At 43.7% G+C, this 26,608-nt stretch overlaps 1 protein-coding gene across 7 annotated transcripts in view; it reads right to left on the bottom strand.

Annotated features, from left to right (window-relative positions):
• The window catches only part of PIEZO2 (piezo type mechanosensitive ion channel component 2), a 365,197-nt gene that overhangs the window by 5,043 nt on the left and 333,546 nt on the right, over positions 1 to 26,608 (bottom strand). For 6 of the 7 annotated variants that reach the window (XM_084780682.1, XM_084780685.1, XM_084780683.1 and 3 more), the window contains 14 exons: positions 25,742 to 26,000; positions 24,783 to 24,965; positions 20,486 to 20,738; positions 19,066 to 19,198; positions 17,872 to 18,019; positions 17,555 to 17,769; positions 15,775 to 15,933; positions 13,802 to 13,949; positions 9,184 to 9,372; positions 8,678 to 8,770; positions 7,297 to 7,469; positions 5,247 to 5,375; positions 3,108 to 3,187; positions 496 to 679 (listed from right to left, as the gene is read on the bottom strand). In XM_084780682.1, the coding sequence (XP_084636808.1) occupies positions 496 to 679; positions 3,108 to 3,187; positions 5,247 to 5,375; positions 7,297 to 7,469; positions 8,678 to 8,770; positions 9,184 to 9,372; positions 13,802 to 13,949; positions 15,775 to 15,933; positions 17,555 to 17,769; positions 17,872 to 18,019; positions 19,066 to 19,198; positions 20,486 to 20,738; positions 24,783 to 24,965; positions 25,742 to 26,000 (2,346 nt within the window). Of the gene's footprint in view, positions 1 to 495; positions 680 to 3,107; positions 3,188 to 5,245; positions 5,376 to 7,296; positions 7,470 to 8,677; positions 8,771 to 9,183; positions 9,373 to 13,801; positions 13,950 to 15,774; positions 15,934 to 17,554; positions 17,770 to 17,871; positions 18,020 to 19,065; positions 19,199 to 20,485; positions 20,739 to 24,782; positions 24,966 to 25,741; positions 26,001 to 26,608 lie in introns of those variants that run through there. The other variant, XM_084780687.1, reaches the window with a different exon arrangement.

Here is a 26,608-nt window from a genome sequence, read left to right as displayed (position 1 = left end):
TTTTAAATAATGAAATGCTGGACAGACTTTTTTTTATGATGTTAATTCTGAAAAGTGTAACTTGCTGTCCTTGTGTCTTAACTGGTATTTCATATTAGATTGGATTGGATTGTGGTATATAAGCACCATAAGGTGAGGTCTGGATCTGTTCAAAACTGTGGTGTCTAGTTGATCCATTTGCTCAGGGCCAGAAAGCAACCTAAGTCAAACACTGGTAACATCATACCCAATTGCATGAAATCATATGCCCTAACAGGAAGGCATAGAACATAGGCATAGGGCATAGGTGTCTCCAGGAGAGGTGGGGGGTGTGTGAGTCACACTAGGTACTCTGATGTCTTTGGACCTCTTGTCCCTGTGTTGAAATGAAAGGCATGGCTTTGGAACTTTTAGTAGCATAAAAGCCACAACTCAAATCCTAGGAGGAAAAAGGCTGCTATTCCAACTCCACAGCATCCAGACGTAAGAGTTGTTAATCATTACTTGAGTCCTTACCCGTAGCCAGCCAAGAAGCCCAGACTCGGCGGGCTGACTTTGTCATTGAAGACAATCAGTTCCAAGGCTTGGGACCCTTGATTGAATATCCTACTTCCAGTCTGGTTGAGAACCCACCACTCACTATTGGATTTGGTGACATTGTCTCTGAACAAAATGATGGTGATATTCTTGAAATTATTTTCTAGAAAAGGAGAATAAAAACGAAGGCAGCTTAAGAGTCTGGGGATTTGGTGCAAATCAGAAGTTCCCAGATGGCAAAACTCAGTCAACATATATAGTAGACAATTTCAGAATGTGAAAGACACAGGCATGACAAAGGCAAATGGAGAAGAAGTGGGCGCTAGGCATTGCTCAGATGAGAGTTCTGTTACTGTTGCATAGGTGTAAAACAGCCAAACCTCAGAGAGTGATGGAGGCTCCACCGCCTAAGGAGTTGTACTGATCATCCTGAGAAAAAGGACCACACCCAGATTCTCACTACCAATCTTTGGTGCAGTTGATTGATTCATTTGTATCACCAGAACTTAGTAAGCATCTCTCTTGGAGGAAGGCACTTTACCAGGTGCCAAGGTGTTCCAAAATTGACAAATGATAATGCTCCTTATTTTAATGGGAAAAGACTGTGTACACAATTATGGCCATATGGCAACTAACATAGGGTCAGCATCGTCAAGGTTTAGTCCCTTGGAGAGAATCACTTCCGATTGGTGGAATCTATAACTGCTTAAGGAAGAAATGGCACAAGATCCAAGTTTTACTGGCCCCAGTATGTGGAGGGCGTGGGTAGAGATGTCCATTTTGGAAAGACTAATAGCAAGAAGTTCTTCAATGCTATGTATGGCATCTATTGTTTTGGTTAGTGGTTGCCCTTGTGAGGAAGAGGCAAAGGAGGAGTAAGAGACAGGGTAAATAAAAGCTTGGCGTTCCATAGTGCAGGTTTTTAAAAGAAGATTCCTTGGATCTGCAGGGACAAACATGCATACTGTATGTGTGGGAAATGGGTCATCTGTATTTCATGGTAAGAGCTTTGGTCGTAGGACTCTAGGAAAGTAACTGTTGGATGGAGGAATATGTGAATGGGATAGGTGAGTAGGTGAATGGATTGACCGGTGGCTATGTGGGTGAATGGATGGTGAATGGGGAGGTGATGGGATGGATGTGTGTATGGGCAAGTGGATGGCTTGCTGTAAATAAATAGATGATGGATGGTTGAGTAGGCAAATGTGTGGATAGGTGGGTGGTTGGATGAGTAGATGGATGGATGGACAAAGAAAAATGAATGGCAGAAGATTAGTAAGGGCAAAGTCCTTGTCAAGTAAGAATATGATTAACTCAGGGCCTTCTGTGATGATGATAACTGTGGTTCTCAAAGTAGGACCATCCTGCCCTGGGTCTAGTGAGTTTCAGGGTTAGGTCCATGATATTGCAGGATGGAAGACAAAGAGGGCTGGGAGTGGAGCATGGGAAGAGACTGGCCTTAACAAAGGAGAGAGGGCATAGTTTTCTTTGAACCTACATGGAGGGAGGGAGGGCCTTATGATATAAGATGCTTTTCAAGGAGGGGTAAGGCATGTCAAGCATCCAGGGGGCTGGATTTAATCATCCCTGTCAATCAGTAGGGAGGCCATCTGCTGAAACACTGGTAGGGAGTAGCTTGAAAACTCACATAGTCATTTCAGAAGGATCTATTTGTTGTCTCAAGCTAAACAGTTCCACAACTATTTCTGTTGTAAAAAAGAAATACAGACTTTCCCCATGCACGCTGAAGTTCCTTACAAAAGCATGCTCCATTATTGTTGATGAAGAATAGCATGCAGAGATAGACGTGGCCTTGTGTTCATCCTCACAACTCACTATGGCCATCTCCATGTGAGGTCTCCACTGATCACTAGCTGAATGTGAGCATCATGGAGCCCAGTCTCCAGGACCCACCATGGTGCCTGGGACCTAGTGCAGAGTGCCTCATCCAGGTTGGTGGATGAACACACACTGGGTTCCTGCCTTGTACTTCACCATCATCAAAAGGACTAGGGACCTCAGGAAATGAAGTCAAGCAATTCTAAGTAGAATCCAGTCATTCGGTGGCAGGATATGGCCTGATCCAAAGATATCATTGTGCCAACATCATAGTCACATAAACCTGGATGTAACCTGTTTGCTGGTAAGCAGGTTTAGGGGTGTGTACTGCTTCCCTCCATCACTCTTTTGCTGGAAAATCCAATCACTAAAACACTATTGGGGCGTACTGACCCTGGGGCTCAATGAAGCATGCCTCATGCTGTTTTTGTTGGGAGAAACTATCATGTTTACCAATGTGTGAGGCACTTTTCTGTATGCAATCTGGTTGCTCAGAGACTCAAGTAAACAAAGTCATAAAACATGAATGTGGATCAGTCAGGGACTTTGATCAATGAGGAGAAGATGAAGAACAGGGTATTAACAGGTGTATTAATGATTCCCCTTGTCTAGAGAGGGCACAGGTTTTATGGTTCTTAAAACACCATAGGTGCAATAGCTAGAAAAAAGTTTAATAAATATTTAAAACACAGACTTCTTAAGTTGAGTAAAAGTAAGATTTACACAGTTTTCAGATGGCTTGTCAGTCTTACCAGGTAGAAGTTGCTTTATAGGCTTTGAGTTTGAATCACTGGGTGCCTTCACATAGTATGGATAGATCTTTTCTATTGTCCTGCATATTGAGAAAATAAAAAGATGAACTTTAGTTGTTTATACACCTAAAATAGATGGCTTTGTTGTTATTTTGATCTTATAACAAATAATGATACAAGTACTTATACAATAATATAATGTATAAACATCTTACTAGGGTTTTATTATAACCACAGTTCATTAAGCTGAGATTCCATGCATTCTATCCAGACATACATGCAACTCCTGATACATGTGGCTTGAAAGTAGCTGCTGATCTCTCTTACATTTGTGACTCATTACTAAAAACAACAACAACAACAACAACAAAAACCCTTTTTTTTCTAGCTAGGATTTTTATTTTATTTGTTTGGTTTTGGTTTTTTGAGACAGAGTTTCTCTGTGTAGCCTTGGCTGTCCAGGACTGTATCTGTAGATCAGGCTGGCCTTAAACTCACAGAGATCCTCCTGCCTCTGCCTCCCTGAGTGCTGGGATTGCAAGAGTGTGCCACCATACTTGGCTCTGGCTAGGATACTTTAACAGTTATTTTTTTGTGATGAATTCTTTTCTGATTTTATTTATTTATTTATTTATTATTATTCTGTATTTCAAAAATACCTAGAGTCAGGAAGATTGTATTGTTGATCTGGTGAAGAGCAAGTGTGTGAGCAAAGCACCCAACCTGGACCCTACGTTTTGTTTGTATCATAGGGGTCACTTGACAAAAATGTTCTCATCTGGAAGTGGTGGGCATGGAGCACTGATGATCTTTAAGAGCTCCTGAACATCAGGGGTTCAGGAAGTCAAGTGGCTAAGTATCCACATGACTGTCTCCTAGTAGCCTCCATGTTCAAAGCAGGAGGCCATGCCAGGCTGGAGTGAGAAGCTGGGGAAATTGCCAGTGGACATGTAGGACAGTCTTATCAGTTTTGGGTCTGTGACTTTCCCTCTACTTGTTCTTAATTATCCCGTGTCCTTCTTCAACAGCACCTACGTGGCATGTTTTTCCCTCTACCAATTTTCTGTTACCCATTGTCCTCCTGACTGTCTTCCTACCCCATTCAGCCAGTCTGACATTCAGCTAACCTGGGACAAGAGTCCTAGGAGGAAGAGGCAGGGGTCTGTCTCTGTCTTTTGGTGATAAATTGGGTAGGAACGTTTGTTACTCAGAGATGAGGTCACTCATCTCTAGGCTGGGGGACAGAGGCAGTGGAAGGCAGGCTTCAACCCTGGTGGCAATCTAGGAGGTAATCTCCAGCCTGTTTCCTTCCTCGGAAGGTGAATGGCCTCACTGGGCACCTAGACCAGGTGGCAAACATGATGCTGGAAAGCCTGGATCAGCTGGGTGTGGTGGTGCCCTCAGGTAATCCCAGCACTCAGGGAGAGGCAGCGGCAGGTGGATCACTGTGAGTTTGAGGCCAGCCTGGTCTACAAAGTGAATCCAGGATAGCCAAGGCTACACAGAGGAACCCTGTCTTGGGAAAGAAGAAGAAGAAAAGGAGGAGAAGGGAAGAGGAGGAGGAGGAGAAGGAAGAGAAAGGAAAGAAGGAAGAAGAAAGAATGAAAGCCTGGATCATTTAAGAGAAGCCCTTGTTCTACCCCTTTAAAGCAGTGACCTTTGGGAAGGGGACTGCAGCAACACTGTCTCATGAGATGATGGACAGGTACATCCAGGAGAACCAACACTTACAGTGGGGATCAGCAAGTGACACCCAGTGCATGGAGAATGGGGCCCAAGGACTGATGGAGAGAGCTGCCCTGCAGTGGGCATTGGTCACTGAGAGTGGGAGAACAATGTGCCTCATGGTGGAAGGACAGCAGGACAGAAAGACAGCACTTCACCATGGATGGAGCGTATCCTTGGAGCCAGCTCCACACTAAGTGTCATTAATAACATATATAACATAACTGCAGGGCAAGTGGAGAAAGAGTCCTGGGACTGAGGTGAACTGTCTTTATTCTAGTAAAATGGAGCCTGTCAATTAAGGTTCCCTTGCATTCTCAAAGAAGCTGGATTACTTTATGAGTCTCTACAGGGACATTTTGTGACGGCTTCACATTCTGATGAAGGCTGTATTCACAGGGTACCACAACTTACACTGGCGTGTTTGAGCTTTCTGTGTCATTGCCGGCAATCATCTTAGCTATGTTATTTCGTGTTGCATTTGCAAGACGAAAAGAAAGCTTATCCGTTGCTATTTCCGCTTTTGCACCCAGAGTCATGTTTCTTTGAAGGAAAGAATGAGAAAAAAAAAGTTAGTGATTTCTCTAAAGCCTGGAAGAGAGATTCATAGACACTTGACTCACTTTTCTATCTCACCAAGTTTTCAGGAAGTCCAGATTTTTCAATGTCAACCTTCCCAGCCACCCTACCTCCATCTTTACCATCTTAAACAGCCTAAGTGGTAAGACCAAAGGAGACTACAACCCCATGAGACAGAATAGAGGGATCAAGACCTGCTGGCCAACCGCAGCTGTCATGGTGAGAGCTCATAGGAATTTCAGAGATTTCTTATGTGAAACCAATGATGTCAGTCTCCACAGAACCAGTGTTTAAAAATAGTGCTAAACATTAGGCAGAGCTCAGGGAATCCTGTGGAAGAGTAGGAGGGAAGGATAGAAGGACCAGGAGGGGACAAGAATGCTTTATTAAGAAGACCAACAGAGTCAGCTAACATAGACCCATGGGGCCTTACAGAAATGGAAGCACCAACCCAAGACTGGACGTAGGCCCGCTACACATATGTAACCAATGGGCAGTTTGATCTTCATGTGGGTCCCATAATAAGTTGAGTGGATGCTGTCTATGACATGGACTCTGTTGCCTGCTTTCAATCACTTTTGCCCTAAATGGGGGGCTGCCTTGCCTGGCCTCAGTGCATGAGGATGAGCTCAGTCCTAATAAGACTTGTTGTTCTGGGATGGGTTGGAGAGACGCCCATTTTCTGAGGACAAGGGGATGGGAAGGGGGAAGATGGTGGGAAGGAGGGACTGGGAGGAGAGGACGGAGGGGGCGACAATTGGGATGTAAAGTAAATATATAAATTAAAAATAAATAAAAACAAACAAAACCAGTGCTTAATCAGAAGTTATTTTTCTTCTTGTTATGGATTGGTGGCTCTTCAAAGCAAAGGATAGAAAGCCAAGTTTATGGCCACTGGTACAAACTGGAATTGAGGGATAGGAAACATTAAGGAGAAAATAAGATTACAAAAAGCATTCTGAACGACCTTTTAGAAATGGCATTTCCCAATTTTCTCCTGAGTTTATTTTATAGCCTAAGATTTCCTCTGAACATGTCTGATTGCTTCATTTTGGTTTAGTTTTTCAATACAAGGTCTCACTCTGAGGCCCAGGCCTAGCTGTGTTGCTGAGGCTACCCTCCAGCTTGCTGAGAGTCTCCTGTCTCAGCCTTCTGTGTGCTACAATTACAGGTTGAGAATTTCCATCTCTTAAAAGCCAGGAAGTTCAAGTTATAGTTTCAAGTGAGTACACAGGTGGGCCTCCAGAGGTTCTGGCCCTCCAGGCTGACAACGAAAACTAAATAACCACATTCTGTCATGCTGAGATCCTCAAATGCATGGGACTGACACACTGGGTGAGCTGTCTGGGTGCAAGAACTTCTGCTAAGACATACTTAGTTTATCCAAACAAAGGCAAAGTCAGGACATGGGCTCCAGCTTGGCTCTGGTGGGGTGGGGTTGGGAGCTACTCTGGCTTTCCTGATTCTCGGACTGCTAAGACACCTTCAAATCTCTCACGCATAGAATAGACCTGCCAGGGCTTCTCCAGTGGAGCAGGGGTGTGGGTGGGAATCTGAGCCTTCCAACACTGCAGTTCTCTATGACACCGTGTGGATCTCTTAGCTGTACTATTTATTTTCTAAACTGTGCTTCCCGTTCTCCCTACTTTTCTGTCTTGCTAACAAAATTCATTGTTGCCCCTCCTTAAAAAATTAAAGGAACTAAGACACTCTTACTCTGGTTAATGATTCCTAGAAAAGCCATATTCCATAAATAAAATGTGAACTTTAGCAGCAAAAGAAAGTGGCTGAGTGCAAGGACCATGTCAAACGGTGCTTCTGTTTGCTCCCCCAGCCTGAGGTAAGATTAGAGAGAGGGAAGGATGCACGGAAATACAGTAACTACCTCTGAATACTCCATGAAAAAACAACTGAGAAGCAACTATTGGGGTCGGTGAGCTCTTGTATCATTTTCTGCTTACTGGGAGGGCTGATGGTCCACAAAGAATTTGAGTTTCCTTCCAGTTCTGCTACTGTTATGTCTTCTCTTTCATAGTTTTCCAGAAATTGCATAGCACCCTGTATGCACACAAACACGCACATGTAAATGAGTTCTAACATAATGCTCATGAAGGAAGGAATTGCTTTTTCGTCTAACTGAGTTTACAGAGAGGTCCCCCAGGAATGAATAGTTACATGGGTGCCCAAGGTGTTGGGTTCCCAGTGCCACACCAATCACATGCCCAACAGATAGTCAACCACTCTCACCAATTAATAAAAAGAACCTTATAATTCATATCACGTTCCCCCATTGCCAAGAAAACCACGAGCTAAGGAAGCATCGCTTCCTCGCATGCAGGAGGAAGGATGTATCCACCGAGGTCATGTCTTAAAGGATGCTGAGAGCCATGGTTATTTGCTGGTATGGACAACTGGTGAGGACTTTAAACAGAAACATCTGTTTCTGCTTGGTTGCTTTCCATAAATTAAAACTATCATTTTTGAAACTGTTTTTATGATGCAGATTATGTTATTATATCATAAGAATGTAAACTATAGTGAGATGAAAAATATCAGGGACAATCCTACCACCAGCATACTGTCTTTGTCTTATATAGTCAGGGACACATTCCTTTTGGTTTAACATTTTAAAATATATATATTATTAAATTCTTTTTTCAATCTACATTTTACTTGAGAATTGTCATATAACTTTTAGGATTCTCAAAGACAGTTTTATTACAAAAGAAAGTGCTTGGGAAATCTTCACCTCAGACGGGAAAGTTTGTAGTGTAAATATGGTCAGAAGTGCAAGCCATTGCTTTCAACATGACTGTTGGGAGAACCAATGTCAATCTGACTCATGTAATATATTTGGTCTAATTTCTGTCACCAATCTCTCTCTCTTTTTTTTTTTAACACTCAAATCACTTCCATTTCTGCTTCCAAAAACAATGTTCTCTTAAGCAGGTACCCAACTGTTGCTTTCCCATATTTTGAGTGAACTTCTTAGTTCAAGGTTCCCAAGAACAGGCAGGAATCAAAGATCAAGATCACCACAGTTTAAAAACATTATGCATGTGTTGAACTCTCATTAAAATGTACCAAATTAAACTTGTGTCTGTTATCACTGATACTTTTTATATACTATCAGAGCAGCCAAGGTGCTGTGCCCGGATGATTCTAGAAAAATTGCTCTGCTCACCACCAGAGGCAGAGCAAATCATCCAGCCATGTGACAACTAGCAAGGGATGGTCCTCAGGGAGTTTGGCACACATTTACTCACAGAGTCAGTATGGAAAGGACTAAGGAATCTCTTATATGCTTGACTGTCCATAACTTTCAGCTGGCTTTGCTGGGCGCTCATTGTGAAGATAGGCTGGAAAAGAAAAGCACAGGGCACAGTCAGCATCACTTGGTACTTACTTCCTTGCATTTGGGTTAAAATCGAAACATTTACATAGTCATGAATGAGGCAGTTGTCCCCAGAGATCTCTTTTTGCACTGATTATTAGTTCTGTGCTCAGAACCAACGCACCACTATTATTGTTGTTGTTGTTAGTTATCTGCAGTGTCGGAGATCAAACCCAGGCCATTTCGCAGCCTCAGGAGCAGAGCTGCCCTCTCACCAGTTTTCCAAACTTTCCTTCATATACATCCCGTGACTGCTGATCACTGATGCTGGGAGCCATAACTATCCATCCTAGTCAGGGCTCTCATGTACAAATACTGCATTAGGAAAGGTTCCAGAACATTGGGGTGGGGTGGGGTGGGGTTGGGCAGCTAGATTACCTGATACCCTCCCAGGGTGATTGTAACTGACACATCCAGGGGCTGGTTGATCACCCCCGCGACAGACTTGATCAAAGACATGAAGAGCAGAGGAAACCAGACGATGCAAATGAGGAGGACGATGATCATGCCTCCCATGCCGTATTTCACAGCTTTCTTCTTCTTCTGGCCCCGGGGCTGAGGGTATCTCTACAACACAAGGATGTAGAATGGCTCATCAGGTGCTTGAGAGAAGGGGGGGAGGAGGCGGGGCCAGGCAAGGGTGAGTGCTTCCCTTGTAGCATCGGAGCCGGAGGAGGACTTAGTGCGGATTCCTCTCTGCTGCCTCTGACATGGGGAAGAAACCTTATCCCAGCCTTGGCATCCAAGTGTCAAGCTGCAGCAAAGCTAGAGACATATCTCCAACCTGGTGCTACTTGGGGCCAACAGGACATTTCAAAGTCATTGTGTACCTTCGCCAGCGATGAGCTTGAGCGGCCACATATGAGAGGCCTTGCTAAACCAACCTCCTGGTGTCAAGGAGTCATGCCAGAAAAAAAAAAAGATATTTTAATTTCCCAAATAGTCAAGATGTATGCCTTCTAACTAATCCCTGTCTGGGCCTGGAGGATAGAAAGGCACCCTTTAAACTCAATGTGATAGTGCATGCTAAAAAAAAAAAAAAAAAAAAAAGACCCTGTTGTTCAGGTTCTTAACATCAATGTGGCCAGTGTGGCTCCCTCTGTGGCCACTGAATGCTGGGCGTAGCTGGTGGGAGGAAAGGAGGGCTGAATATGGTAGGACAAGGGCCAGCACAGTGCTCAGGCTTGCTGGCCTCACCACGGGGTCATTAAGTCTTCCCAAAGTGTGGCAGGGAAGTGGGATGAAGTGGCTTTGCCTGAGAAGTTAAAATTGTTCCAGGGGTCCACGTGTGTTCTTGCTTGTTACTCCTTCCTGGCTTTTCTCCTCTGTGGAGTTACTTCTAGGTTTGGTTTGTCCCCTCTGATACTCATGTTGAGCATCAGTCACCATAGTGAGCATAAGGAGGCAATTAGAGCCTCGAAGGACCCCATCTAGAGGATGATGTAGTAATGGGCTATCTTGAGAGTTGGTCTACTATGAACTCCAGCCAGCTGGGTCTCTTGTGTTTTCCTTGTCCCTCTATCTGGTGTCCTGTACCACCTGGGAACTTTGCCAGGAAGAAGTCTATTACCAGAGGTGGCCGCCTTACATCTGCATTCCTTGACAGACTCCAGAGAAGACCTTTCAAGGGGGCTGCCAACTCTCTGTGCCGGGTTACTTTCTCACCCCTTCTTAGATAGCTCAGTGCTTTACTGTTGAAAGACTAGAAAGCAAGAGTGCTGTTCCTGTTATATATCTAATTAGCTTCCCACGGCATGGTGGGAAGTGGCCGCACGGGACCCATTGTAAAGTTGGCACAGGAGCGAGCAGTTACACTCATAAGCTCATGGCAAAGCTTGGTCTTTCAGGAAATTGTTCTTGCTTCACAGAATGTGTTATAATGATCTTATCACAGAGCTTCCATCAGAGAGAAATAAAGAGGCGCTCAGGTTCAACGTGCTGTTCAGAGGGTTTGGAAGGACCTAGTGTGGTGTGGACCAAATCTGGAGCCAGGGAAGAACTGTGAGAAAGAACTGTCAGATTTGACATTTGAGGGTGGGAAGGAGTTAGACCATGAAGAAACAGGCAGGAGTTTTCAGACACCGAAGGCTCACCAAGGCTTGAAAAGTATCCAGGAAGCAGATCCCTGTGAGAGCTGAGAAGAGGAGACAGGGCCAGCGGACTTAGGATGTATGCCCCCACCCCACACTTCCCACTAAGGCTCACTCAGAAAGGTCTCCCTTCCTCCTGGTGAGTCCGTTACCCCAGGAAAGCATCAGACCTATGACTTTGGGGCTTTGCATGCTGTAGCTGAGCTCTGGCCATACAGCATGTTCCAGCCACATTGACTTACCCATATGGACTGGAATCTAGGCTGCCATAGAAGGAGAATGTGGTGGACATAAATGAGAGGGGACTCTCAGTCTCAGCTTCAAGGGCTCTCCAGGCTTATATCCCAGCTTCCCATGGGATATGGGGTCATCAGTAGGGGAAACCTGGGCTTCTCTGAGGATGACATAAGGCCATCATCCTCTCTACAGGCACCACCGCTGTGGACTCAGACAATGTCAGATTGCATATATTAAAGGGGAATTGAGGGAGGGAATTCACACGGACTTTGTTGTAACTCACTCAAGAATACAACCTGATCTTTATTTGTAGAACATTCACACACTGTTAGGTGTCATGAGTATCTATGGTATGGGAGGATGTGTGGGGTCTGTGAAAAATACTGTATCTCCAGAACTGTAAACCACAAGGTAACCCTTCTTGTTTTTGAGTTGACTTGTCATAGGTGCTTGGTTATAGTATCAGGAATCTAGCATATAGAAGAAGACTCAGTGTATTAGTAGAGTAAATCTTCCTCTAAGACCCTTAGTGTGTACTTGGACACTTCTTGGCAACCATCTTGTAAGGCAGCTGGCTCTGCACACAGTAGCACTGATCATTAGAAACATTTTATTCCCATTGACATTTACTGGAGCTTTTCCAAGTTTGTCTTGTTTGTTGGTTTATGCCTCACAAATATGAGCCTACTTTTGCACAATCTCAAAGTTTCACAATTTTGAAAGCAGCTGCTATTTCTTCTGTTTATGTTTTGCTAGTGAACTAAATGATTCGTACTTGATTCTTTCTAGTGTTTAACATGTAGCCATTTGCTACACACTGCAACACTGTAACCATTTGTAAGCCTGTGTTAACCTGGTGGCTACCCTGTGTCCTCCCACAATGTGGTATCCCTCTATTTTTTCCCTCTGGTTGATGTGGTCGATTTCCAGAGAAGCACTGTCTCTACAGTGTGGGGAAGTAGCAGCGCCTTGGCAGGGCATCTGGCCAACTAAGGAATCATTGTAAGTGAAGCAATTTTTTTTTTCTTGCGGAATGGTTTTGTTGTCACAGGAGGCCATCTCCTCTTCTTTCCCACACTTGTCAGGTTCTTTCTCTCCTTTCTCACCATGCATGGAGAGGCAGGAAGCAAAAAAAGAAGGATGCTGCCCCCATAGGGCTTGGAATCAAAACAAATCTCTCTTTTTAAATAAGCTTCCTAGTCTCAAATGTTTGTAGCAGCAGCAGCAGCAGTAGCAACAACAACAACAACAACAACAACAACAACAACAACAACAACTAGACTAAGGCATTCTGTCATCATTCCAGTTTTTCTGCTATTTAAAAGAAGGACAACAGGCTATAGAGATGACTCAGTGGTCTGCTGCTCTTCCAGAAGACAGGAGTTCAATTCCCAGAACCCATGTGGTGATTCACAAGAGTTGGTAACTACAGTCCAGGGAGTCCATCAACCCCTTCCCAGCCGTAAACCTGCGGTTTCCTGGGACTCTTATCACAAACTTATTTCCAGGTACCATGTACCAAGGTGCTGCCCAATCCTGGCAATCTTAGGGGCTTCCAGTTGTAGTTTACCAGAGTGTAACCCCATCCAAGGAGCCAGCCTGCAACCTTACTTCTTGAAAAAAGAGAAAAGAAGAAAAAAATTTAGAGCAGCCTCCTGCGATGCAACTGGAAAGTTGGGGCTAGTGCTGGGAAAACTGGCTGCTTAACTTCTCTTGGAGGAGCCCACATCTGGGTCTCTTACTTTCTTCTGGTGCTTTTCTTGCCCATCGCTCTTATGCTTAAACATATATTAAAATACCTTTAACAAAAATCTCCAACTTTGCTTCATGACAAAGTTCCAACATTCTTTTCATCATCAAAGCCACAAATTCTGGTATGGCCTGAGCTGAGGTCCCTAAAAGTTTAGAGGAATTCTTCAGTGGCAGTATGGCTGTGTCTTTGTCTTTTCACTGTGATGGGTCTCAGTTCATTCAATTCTATAACCTTCCTAGACACACATGCCTCCTGATGACTGTAGAGCTGTCTGCCCTCGGGGAGCAGGGGATGCACAATAGATGTTATACACATTACAGGAACCTTTTCCAAAGAGACTATTTCTGAGGCAAGACAAGAAGACAATTCCCACTCTTCGCCAAATGTTAGTTACAAATTTCTGTCACCATTACATAAGATACACTTGTTCCATACAATAAACTTTCAGGTTATCCAATACACTTAAGGGTCACATAGTAGCATCACAATTTCTTTCATGCCCTTTAACAGAGATCCTAAAGTACCCATGCATCCTGCAGAGTGAAGTAGATGGCAACCATGAACCCACCCTGCCCAACCCGAATCTCTCTGCACTTGCTTCTCTCTGCTCCCCAGTGAGCATTCAAGGGTAACTGGGCCATGTGACAGCATATCAACTCTTTCTCTAGATCACTGACAATACTATTGCCACAGGAAGAAAACATCTGGATGCTGTTGGTGACAACAGCAGAAATGACTTTAAAACCTCCAACGTCAGTTGGTTGGAAATCAATGCTGTATGTATAGCTTGTGGTAAGTTTTTGTCCCCTTCCTCCATCCGTTTGGGCACAAAACATGTGGCATCCACATTAATCTGGTGACAGACTTGTGCTCAAGAGCAACAGGCAGGAAGGAGGCGCTTTCATTGGCTCTTTACCTTTTCTGACTCTCGCCAGCACTTTAAGATGAAAATGTGTGCGTAAATGTCCTCCACACAAATCCAGCTGGACAGGCTCAAGGTTGTGTCTGTCCACACCCAGTCCATCACAGCCCTCAGCTCAGTCAGAAACGGGACCAGCCGGAACCTGCCGGAAACGGAAACCACATTTATTCAGACACACATTTGGAGGATGGCCTCATTGTCTACCTCACCTCAAGAGTTCATGCAAAAATTTGTGTAAAATGCCATGAGTTAAGAAAAAAATTTCAAGGTGATCCTCACAGTAAAACCCAATTGGGAATGCGACTCCTTCACATGATAAATTAGTACATAGATTGATACCTTTCATTCCTATTTTCTCTGGGCTCTAACTGACTGGGGTTTCATATTAAAACAATGTTGAAGCCGATTCTGTTCTTTTCACATGTGTGTATACTATAAGACTCAGTTGGATGGAGGGTTATTTGAGTTTCTGTGGCTTTGTTGATGGATGGGCCAGTAAAGAGTATACACCTGGTGAAGATGAAAGCAAATGCACGAAGGCAGAGAGGGACCAAGGGATGTCACTGGACCCAGAGAGAGGATTCACTGTCAGTGGCTTGCTATATGAAGGAGCCACACTGCTTCAGACAAACCCTCTTGTTTTTGAGTTGCATTGGGGAATTGGCTAGCTCAAGCCACAGCAGGCTCTGAGGCATACTTGAGGGTGTTTGGATGATAGAGCTTATCTCCCAGGCTGGGGTACCCCCACTGGGTAACCCCTCCACTGGGCTAGCTCAGCTCTAGAAGCCAATACGTGGGAAAAACATCAGGCCCAGGCCTAGGGTAGGACACAGGGGCGGGGGGGGGGTGCTATCCGAATGCACCTAACACTTCTTCTGACCCATCCCCAGGGTTCAGGGCTAGAGCTATGGAGGGGCCAGCTGTGCCCACAGCCACCTTGTCTTTTAAAACATGGTGTAACTTTTAGGGGGAATGCAAGGGTATGCTCCCATGGAAATCTTCACATGGAGGAACTAATGTTGCTTGCTTGATGAGCTGACTATCAGAAATAGGCAGCATGGTGCCCTTTAGACTTTTACATGGATGAACTCACTGCACACAAAGAACCATCCTGGAATGGGTCAACTTCCAGTCATTCTGTTTTACTATGTCCAGAAATACAATGATACTGAAGAATTATGAATGTCTACTCCACTCTTTCTCTTTTTGCTTGAGAATTTAATACATGCATATAATGCTTTTTAAAAAAATCTAATTCATCTCTCATTTACTCCCCTCTAATTCCCCCCTGGCTGTCTCATCATTTTTTCCCCACCCAACTCCATATGCTGTTTTATTTTTTAAACCCATGACATCTACTTGTTTCTTCAGTCCACATGAGCATGTGTTTAGGGTCATCTACTGGTTCATGGGTAGCCTTTCAAGACCCGTACTCCCTTGAAGAGAACCAAGTCTCAGAGTCCCCCAGCAGTCACTGATTGTCAATAGCAATTTAGCTATGGGTGGGTGTTTGTGACCACGCTCTTGTTCCAAGCTGAGATTCTGTCTGCACTGATCTTATATGGGTCTTGTGCATGTTGTTACAACTGCAGTGAGTTCACAGGTACAACTGCCTTGCTGTGTCCAGAAAACACTGGTTTGCTGTAGTCACCCACTGCCTCTGACTTTGAGAATCTTTCTACCACACTCTCCTCTGGTGATCTCTGAGCTTTGGGAAGAGGATTATCCCACTTTTTATCCCCAAATATTATCGTGGTAACTAGGCAAGTTGCTAAAGTGAAAATTAACCAAGTGTGGATGATTCTAAGACAACTTCCTGGCAGGTATTGAGTGTAGAAAGGTGCTTAAAGCAGGCCATCGTGGGCTGCTGACATGTAAGAGTTTCAGGACATCTTATGCCCCTGCCTCCTCATGGAAGACACATACTGCCTCCACTCCACCAGGGACAGACAAGACAGTGCCCTCACCCTTGAAACAAGAAGAGGTTGACGTAATTGTAGCTTTTTGTAAGGAAGTTTCCGAGCACTCGCGTTGGGTAGCCACAGCGGATTTGATAAGCAGACAACCCAAAGTACACACACTTCACAAAGTACCAAAGCTGAGCCACCAGGTTATCGCTGAATTTCCTAAAATGCAAAATTATGGAAGGTAAGGGAATTGGATATTTTTCTTGTACAGAAGATAACAGCTTAGAACAAAAATAAATAAATAAATTTCCCTTCCGTCCCTTGGGACAATTCTAAAGAATTTTCTACCTAGTGGATTACTCACAAATCAAAAACATAACAATTAAAGAAGACAAAAAAAGAAACCCTCTTAATTCTGTGAATGGAGCATCTTCTATATGTTATTAAGTTGCTAATATTAAGATTACATTAAATTATTATTGAGTGAATCCATCAATAAACATCTTTATACAGCATATGTGATATAGTTCTTTGTATCTTAAAGTATAGTTTTTAAGAAATCACATTTTAACTTAAAAGGATCCATAATTTGGAATATGTGACAAAAAGCATTCTGAGACACTTTTATGTATCGGGGGAAAAAAGGGCAAACTCATCAGCTATCTTGTGCATGGAATTTGGCATCTTTCTTTGTTTTAAGGCATAGATACTATTAAATATTTGTAGAAAATATTTATTCTATAGTATAAAGTAACAAATAAGATTCCCCAACATTCTTCCAGTTGTAGTATTTGTATAGAATCACTTCCTTAACCAGTTGTATGAGCTGAGTTTTGTTCTCCCACTATGCATGGACTGTTAAGCATCTTCAGGGTAATAGTCCCTTATTCATTCAATGTATTTTAGATTCAGGGAAACCCTCCCAATTTCTTTTTCCTTTTTAAAGTATTCCCATCCTCATAGTGTATTGTTATACAGTAATAACTACTATGGGGCTCAATGGAAAGGTCAGAGGTCAGGTGATCCAATGAGCCATAGCCACTCAATGCTAGGGGTTTGGATTTCCCCATTATATGTTATATCCGACTCAGTTTCCTTATGTGGTGCAGAAATATTATTAGCCATCCCAATCTATAGATTGCTCATGTGACTTGACTAAGGATTACTCTGAGGTTTTGACAAGAGATCAAACTTGCTATTGAACATGAGGACTTTCCCCAGGATGCTTGAAGATGTTTAAAACAGCATGTCCCAGCAAGAGGGAGCATTTCTAAAGGAAGTAATGGATGTAGCATCATTGCTCGAGCCAATGGCAGAGATAGCTACACCATGCTGCATACAGCCCATTTTAGCCATTAGCAAAAGTTATCTTGGCAGAAAAACCATCATTTCATAGTAGGTCTTCCCGGTCCTCTATATGGGCTTCTCAGGCTCCATTACCATCTTCATGACAGATACTATCATTTTCCCTTTATCGTCCCTCCCCATGTCTTTCAGCCAGATGAACAACCCCTGTCTCTCATGAACTCATATGACTTTAGCTCATGTCCTCTTTCCCACCGAAAGGTGCACCTAAGACCGAATCCAGTTCCTCTTGACCTCGGCTAGCTTGTAGAGACAAACACAATTCACAGATCTTTGGTCTGCCCTGGATCTGAGGCCATCCCTTCTCTTATTCTGAAAATTTTTGCTTCTGTAAATGTGGATGGAATACAGTTAAAGCGCCAAGGAAGGGGAAATCAATTATCTACTCTAGATTTGAACTGAACGTCACTAAAATCCTTGCCTTTTAATTGTGCTGCTGTCCTGTCTTGTTGGATCTCTGTGGGGGAAACCTTACCTATCAGTCACAATAGGTAAGATGAAGAACATCCAGAAGTGAATCCCAAACACGAGAATGACCTGGAAAATGACCTTGCCTAGCACAGTCTTCCTGAGGTAGAGTGCACGGTCTACCACCATGGTTCCAAACTGAATGAGGACCATCACCAGGAATGGCCCGGGGACCTGGTCTTCTGATAGAGAAGAGGTGATATCTGCAGCTGCTGAGTGTTTCTGAAGAGGAACAGAACAGGCTTAGCATGAGTGACAGTGCCCAAAGATGGAGCTATGTCCCTTTAAGTCAGTGGATGAGTGGAGACCCTTGCCCCAACCTACCCCAAAGGCCCAGAAACCAAAGACGATGATGATGAAGTCGACAGTGTCGGCCAGGAACATCAGCACATAGACATCAGTCACAGCACTGTAGTCTGGGTGGATGAGGTCATAGAAGAACTGACGGATGGGGACATATATCTGTAGAGTCCTGCAAGACAAGCCCACTTGCTTCAGAAGGGGGCAACGGTTGATAGCACTCTCACTCGCTTCTGCTGCTGCTCTCTCTATGCAGGTCCCACCTTCCTCTGTGAGCTTAGGCAGAGGCCCCTGAAGAGACACGTGCTCAGGAGTACAGGTGAGCTTATTGCCAAAGCAGGTATGACCTGAGGATGCCACAATTCTTCCCTTACTTGAAGCATAACAGAATGACCTAAGGCACTAAAAGCCAGGTGCTGGGGTATATGTCTGTCTGGGTCTGGCTAGTCACTGCACGGGAGCCTGTGCTGCAGAACTTTCTATATTGTACCCCTGTCGTGTGATAAATTGGGTGGGACAATGACTGAAGCACAGGGATGGAGGAGGATAAAGTGAGGGAGCTCATGAGGGTGTTGATCCCTGCATGGCCACCATAAATAAATGCCAGGTGTCTCCTGTCTCTTCCGATCTGAGGCCTTATGCCCATTATGGTGTTTCTTGGCTGCGCTTGGCTTTTCTTTTCTGTCTCTGCCATTACCACTGTGCCCTGAGGTCTCTGGCTTGTCCTCCAAGCCTCTACCATATCGTCACGGTGATTTGGGTTCTGCCTTCAAATCAAAGCCCCATTTAAGTGCTGTGGGATCTCCAAGCCCTTGCTTGATTCGCATTACAACCCCAGACAGGTGCCTTTCTCCAGGCTGGTACTTGGGTCTTGACTCTTTGAATTGCCAACAAGTGGAGGGATGTGTGAAGTAGGCTAGGGAGCATCTGCAGGACACTGAACAAGCAGCATGGAGAAGGATGGGTCTCATGGCTCCCATCCATGCTGATCTCATTCCCCCTTGCTGCCTGGATGGGCTTTCAGAAGAAACGCCTGAAAGCTTATCAAATGAATGCACTCACTAACAAATAGTCTCTAAAACAGTACAACCGTGGGTCACTTTATCCTGTTGTAACAAAAGGATTTCTCATTCTTCACCTCTGGTTTACAGAAAGCCACTGGTACCAGTTCCCCAGCTCTGGACAAAGTACACAACCCAACTGTGTCTACTCACTCACTTCTTTATGGTAAATGCCTTTGCTTTGATTAAATGCTCTTGAAGCTTTTCCATGTACAGTTCTCTTTTGCTTTTCTGTTTAATGCTCAAAACACTGCTTCCTTTGTGGCTACTGTTTCGGGTGCTTGTGCTGCCTAGAGAGAGCAGAGAAAGGAGAGAAATCACGGGCTGGGGATTAAACAGTGGATTTGCCAGCAGGAATCAGGTTGGGTGTAGGGCAACCAAAGGATGCAAGGCATGGAAGATGCAAGGCACAGATGGCCCACTGAGTGTTTAGGAAACCGAGCTTTCTCTGTTGACACAAGGCTGGGCTAGATCTGTGGGTTCACTCCCAGTAAGTCTCCTCCGCATGGTTCTGTAGCCTTTGTTCAAGAAGAAATATATGGGAAAATCATTTTCCCCATGCTCAGTTCTGTTCTGGGTCTCAGCTTTTCCAGATAGGGGTGCGTGACTCAGACTCATTTTTATACCTTAATTTCTCCAGCTGTAAAACCAATATGATCTGGTCTTCCAGTATCTGACTCAGAAGTAGGTCCTGAGTACATCAGACATGTGTGCCATAACTACAAAGGCCGAGTTACTTCCAAACTGAAGGGACGGCAGCTTTCTGACCACCCTCACCTCACTATTTAGTAGGAAATTAATAACTAGCTCAGGAAATGACTTCACAATTTTGTTAAAAGTCCCCAACTGAAGCTGATGCTGGTGGCACGGGCATGCGATCGTAGCTATTTCGGAGCTTGAGGCTGGAGGATTTGAAAGTTCAAGGCCTGCCTGTGCTGCACAGAATGAGTTCAAAGCCAGTCTGTGAAATGAAAGGAGACACACCAACCTCACAATAAAAACTAGTAAAATGGAAATAGGTAGAGACAGAGCCAAATATGAGAAAGATCCTGGGCCCAGTCCTCAGTACCCCAACCCCACCCCTAAAATCTTTACTGGCAAAATCTAAATCCATTTTCAAAATCTGTAATGATTTAATAGGTAGAGACAGAGCCAAATATGAGAAAGATCCTGGGCCCAGTCCTCAGTACCCCAACCTCACCCCTAAAATCTTTACTGGCAAAATCTAAATCCATTTTCAAAATCTGTAATGATTTATAGCACATACAGAAAAGCTTTATAGATGATGAATAAATTATAATGTGCCTTACATTACTATACATTAGACCATGTGCTTGCTGCTTTTCATTGCTACTTAAAATCCTGGTCCTTGAATGGGTTCACACATATTGAACAATGAAGCTGCAAAGATGAAACAGGATGTGAACTTGGGTCCATCTGATGCCAGAGCATGTCTCTTCCAGGTTACAATATCTCTTCTTGATAATACCCAACCACTGCCCTCCCTAGACCCAGAGGCACCAGGAAAATGAGACTGTCTGGGACTGATTTCAGCCTGAAGGCCATGTAGCACATACCTCTCTTGGACCTATTTGAAGAGAAGCTGGACCGTGGTGAGATTTGAGAGCTGCTACAGGAGCGTTTTCTCCTGACGGCTGCTGGCTGTGCTGGGAAGGTCACGTGCACGGACTCCACAGAGGCAGCCAGGTTGATGGACTTCAGTGAGTCTGAGGAACCTCTTCTGCCGTGATTAAGGGAGAGCTCATCGTCAGACTCCTCCTTGTCAGTGCCACTGTCAACAACGTCATCCTCATCCCATAAGCCATGACACTGAGAAGTAGAGAAGGTGACAGCTGAGGCTAGCATCTTAGGTGGGCCAACTGGTTGGCTTTCTTACAGTATTGATTCCAACATTTGATCCCTTGACACTGGAAATCCAAGGGAGGCATGTCTAAGGAAACTTGTACAGAACTGTGGGGGTGTCCTAGGAGAGTGGAGATGGTTATTGGTGAAAAGACTGTGTAATTAATTAAGTCAAGGCAGGAAAAGCTAGGCAGATAAGGTAAGGATGAAATAATAACTTCTTGATTTGTTAGAACCTTCTAGAACATAGCTGAGTGCTCACAGTTAGCACTAGAACTAGCCTTGGCCCACTTACTATGTCAGGTGAACCCAACCTTAGCACCGCACATTATAAGTGTCTCTACTTTGTAGGATGACTTTGTCTCTCTCCAAACCCCCTTGGTATGGTGAGCCTTGGCTTATTCAAGACTCAGAACAAAACTGCAAATATTTACTCAAATTTGTTGACAAGATGTAAGGCAAAGATTCTAATGTCTACCAAAGATCCTGATTTATTCTGTTAAGGAAATAGGGTAAAAGATGTTCAAGTGGGAAAGCATGTACAGACCAGGAGGCTGAGAACCCTTTGGTCTTGCTGGAGTGAGATCCCATTTGGACCACACATGGCCTGTGATGTGGCTCCATGGGTGTGTGATGTACCCCAATGAGCTCCTCTCTCTCTCTTTTTAAATACTTTTATTTTATTACACATGTATAAAACAAACTACATACAGCAGGGAGAACCATGTGACAATCAGGAGAATAATGAGTTCTATACATGTTACATTCATAGTGACTTGGCTATCTGCATTTATCTAGTTTGAAGTAAGTGTTTTTCCTGTCTTGTTGGGTCTAAATTTCCGAATGCGATTCAATATCTATCCTATCTCAACTCTAATAGCTTAACTTCTTTATCTTGATCTAAAACGATCTTGTCCCCTAATCAGCTAGGCTTGGTTGTAAAACTATACTATCTTGTCTTTAATGCCCCTCAGAGACTTGAGAAGGAATAAAACTTAAATTCCTGAGTGAACCAGCAGTGTGAGTTATCGGCTTCCAAAATGTACAAATTAACTTAAGATAGTTTACTGCCTGACCAGTCACCTAATACACTTTATAACTTTGGAGCCTCATCTTCAGCTTTCTGGCCTAATATCTCTGCCAGACTTGTTCACAGGGCAGGAACTATTGAAGACCTGCTTACCCTGACTTGGCAGAGTGTGGCTGTCGACTCTGCCTGCATCTAAGTTGCCCATTTTTAGGCAGATTCTGTTTGTGGCAGGAACAAAGACATTTTGCCAAGTGGCTGGTTTGCCACCTTTGAAGCCATGTCCATAAGGAGGCTCTTGGATGCTTATCATCTTCTTTGACGTCAGCTGGGTGTTGTCAGGAATTAACTTGTCTTGTTGTCAAAGAAATTTAGGATTGTAAGAACAACTTTAAATACCATATTCTGTGTGTCTCTGAGGCGTTTGAAGATCTTATTCAACTATTTTACCTCATGTATCGATAGAGTCATATCTATCAGTTAGACTTAGGACATATATTCTTGTGTAAAAATCTGCCAAGTATTTGACATGCCCATATTTTGTATCAATATACTAAATTCTATAGCAATGACTTAGACATAACCTTCATTATAAGTAACAATTAAGGCCTTGAGTTAAGGAGTAGGTTCAATCATCTGGCTTCTGTTCTATCCTCCCTCTATGTTCCTTTATCTCCCTTTCTTTCTTTTTAGCTCCCATCTCTTTGCCTACGTATGCAAGATAAAGGCAAAGAGAGACGTTCCTGCGTTTCCCCTAATATTTTCTCTGTATAAGACCAATAATGACTTATGACCACTTCCTGATGAGAATAAGCATTTGTAGATCAAGCGAGCAAACAGCAAACTATACAACCCCCAATCCCCTTTGAGGGAATGGGGCATATTTCTCTTAAGGTTTCTTCAGGTTCAATTGGGGCACATAATATCTTGGAGTGGGCCCCCCAAAATTGGAGAGAATGGTTAAGCAATCTAGTGATTGTATTTGTGGTTCAGTTTCTAAATGTTGAGAGATTCTAGGACAATGACCAGAAAACTGGCTTTAATTGTTCTGTGCATCCCGCACACCTTATACAATTTTAGTGTTAGAACTGTATAATACTTGTGAGAAATTATGTCTTCAGAACAAAATAACCAGCTGGATCAGACCTGAGAGGAATCATTCCTTCCAGCATGATGGACACTGACATCCTGCATCCTCCTAGTTCCAGCCCCGGATGATTCTGTTGCTTTTACTCATCAGGCTTGGACAGCTTCCTGGACAACATTGTAGAAAACTTCTGATCCAATTTGGACCACCACTCCGATCTCCTACTAAGCCTGGAATCTCTCAACATTTAGAAAATGAACTCCTCTCTTGAGACTCAGATGGCCTGTTTTTACATTTATTCTTCAAGGTTTTGCCTGTTCCTCCCAGTGAGCTATAGTTAAGAGGCCAAAAGGCTGAGTATAGCGGTACTTGCCTGTCACCCCACCTTTCAGGGTGCTGAGGCAGCGGATCACAACTTTGGTAAAAACCTGGGCTACATAGTAAGTCCTGGATCAGATGTGGACACAGAGCAAGGACAAACCGGTATATATTAAAAACAAAACCAAATAAACAAGAAACAAAGCTCCAAGTTTCCTTCTAAAAGGGATCCTTCTAATAAAGACATGATTTGATTGGGTGAATTATATAATTTTCCTTTGGAAAAGGAAGCAAGGCAGAAATAGGAAAAGGCAAGACTGTGACAACAGGCACGGTGGCTTGGAAATGCAAGCTGTGTAGAGATTTGTACACAGCCATAGTGGATTGGCCTGGTTCTGTTAACAGTTTTTCTGTTTACAACTTGTAGTACGTGAGAAGAAAAACATCCACAAAGCTACTGAAAATGGCAGTAACTTGGAATACAGAGACCCACAGCTAGAAATTATGAGTGAGAGAGACCTTGAAGTACACAGCTTTAAACAAGATGTCTCCATCAAATCCCTCCCCACAGAGCTCAGGAAACCCTGCAGAAGAGGAGGCAGAAAGAGGAGACAGAGGAAACAGAGGACACTAGGAGAACAAGACCTTCTAGAACTGAGCAAAGCTCCTTTGGGCTCACAGAGACTGAAGCAGCAATCCCAGGCCTATACAGGTCTGCACTGGGTCCTCCGCAGATATACTATAGCCTTCAGCTTAGTACTTTTATGGAGCGTCTTAATGTATGAATGAGTATGCCTTCCCTCAGAGCTTTTATTGTTCTGTCAGCTTATCTTGTCCAATTTAAATATAATGACTTTCATTTTTCTCTTGTTATATTTTATTTTGTTGTTTTGCTCTTAGAATCTTGTTCTTTTCTAATGTGAGACAGAAAGGGAGGAGTTGCAGATGGGAGAGTAGGTGGTAAGGAACTGGGAGTGGTAAAGGATAGAGAAAAGAATCTATGTTTAATAAGAGAGAATATATGTATATATGTATACATATATACCATATACATATATACATACACATATATTACATACATATAGTATATGTATGTGTATGTGCATGTGTCTGTGTGTATGTGTCTGTGTGTGTATATGTGTGCACATGTGCATGTGTGTGTGTGTGTGTAAAGTGTAAATGAGAATAAAAGAAAAGAGTAAGAGTGACCCTGTCTGGGATGCACTGCCTTGCAGAGGTCTTCCTCAGGCTTTGAGAGCAACAGCTTTCTCAAGGGTGAGATTCTAGGCACAGTAGTCCAGGGCATGGTCTGAGATACTTTCTTAGTAACAGCCGTAGTTTCATGATAAGAGACCAACTGTTAAATCCAATATTACTAGAAGATGGACAGAGGTTGTAAAGGAAAGGAGAGACAAGGTGTTGTCTCTGAGTGTTCTCTAATGCTTTAAACTAGTGCTGGAATGATATCACATCTCCTTTAAGCAATGTTCTGCAAATGCTGCCTAATGTCCAGGATTGTCGGTGCTGGTGGAGACTGGACTTACCGACATGGGGGTAATGAACTGCTAATGCTAGCTACCTTCAGAATGGAGCGATGGAAGAACAGAGCCAGCAGCTGGATGAGGTCGTAAAGGACATAGCCCTCCTTCTTCTCCACTCCTATGATGTTTGGGGGGAAGTAGGGCTTGTTCTTGTTTACTTCCAACTCCTTGTTCCAAGGAAAGAAGCCGAACTGGAAGAAATATTTTACCACAATCGCCACCTACACATGGATGGTAGAAAGAAAAAGTCATCCCTTAGAGGAATAGCAATATACAAGACATAGTGATTTAGGACTTAACAAATGCCCACAATTATGTGAAATAATGTGTTGTTATTATATACGATGATCTCAAGACTACTGGGTTTAAAACAGTATGGTAGTGTGATTCTCATTTCCAGAACAAGAGCGACACTGTATAATAAAAAGGAATATATTTATATGTTGTATAACGCCTTAGTTTGTAAATTGTTCTGAAATACTATGTACTTTTGGGGAGTCTGTGAAGTTTTGTTAGTTTGTTTTGCTGATGAAGGGGGATGAAGCCTGGTCTGTTATTAGGCAGTTAGACAGCATTTTTCTTTTTTCTTGTTTTTTTGAGACAGAGCTGAAACCCTGCCTCAAAACAAAAAAAAATCCACTGCATCAGACTGTACTCAAGGTGCTTTGATATTTATTTAATTCTAAGTCGATGTTTTGGACACTCACCAACACCAAGCACTGGCTTGACTTGGCAAAAGCCTGTTATAGATTGTGGTTACTATCACAGGTCTCACGAAGAAGGCTTCCAAAGCCCCGTCACCAACACCTGTGCAACCTTTGGTCAACTGCTGAACCTAAGGGAAGCCGTCTCGTCATGTATTTTAACTGGGAACGACACCAGAACCTACTTTGTGTGAGGTGTGAGTCCTGAAAAGGTGTACAGAATTCCCAGCACTGGGTCACTCTCGCTGGTGGCGACTACATGCCTAATCAAGCCATACGACCCACCGGCCTACCTCAGTATAGACGATGGCCATCATCCAGAAGCGCCGGCTGGGCCTGGGGACCGACAGCATGGCCCAGAGGAAGATGAGGATGGGCAGCAGGAGGGTGATGATGGAGGCAGAGTTCATGTGGTTGAGGATGATCACGAAGTAGCACACCATTTCCGAGCGGGCGACCAGAGTGTTGTACATGGCATAGAACAGCAGCAGGAAGCGGGGCTGGTCCACGTAGAACTTCTCGGATTCCTCCAGCTCGTCGTCATGGAACATCCTGTTAAAATAAGCGGGATCGGATTCTCGTCTCTACCTTTTCCAAGTCACCGACTTGCGTTTGTGATCTCTTGTGACGTGTGCGTCTGCACGTGCCTCCTCTGCGTATGATTAGCCATACATATGTCAGCAAGACCACCTCCTACAGGTTGACTATTCTCTGTCTAAAACACTTGGGTAGTGTCTGAGATGCTGAAGATCTTCATGTTTTCGGCTCTTCGTATACATAATGAACTATACCTCAGGTATGAAAATCAACTTTCAACATGAAACTAGTGTTTTCTCTATATATACAATATCCATACAGCCTAAAGACCATTTTTCAGAATACTTTCTAGTGGTTTTATATGTGCACAAATTTCAATGGCATGCATTAATTTATCTCCTGCGTTATGTGGATGCCTTTTGAGCTCTTTTGGATTTCAGGGCACCTTGAGTTGTCGAATTGGGGGTGCTCAACCTGTCTGTGACCTTATTATAGAAAGAGGTACCGACACAAATGCCGCTGGACAGTTTTTGCTGAGTTTGTCCCTCAGACACAACAGTGCTGTCCCAAGGTTGGATGTCTGCCTTCTATGTCTAGTGCTCTGTGCGTATGTGACTACAACA

Source organism: Acomys minous, assembly GCF_964271855.1.
Source record: "Acomys minous genome assembly, chromosome: 4".
NCBI classification, from domain to species: Eukaryota; Metazoa; Chordata; class Mammalia; order Rodentia; family Muridae; genus Acomys; species Acomys minous.
This window is presented reverse-complemented; position numbering and strand designations above follow the sequence as displayed.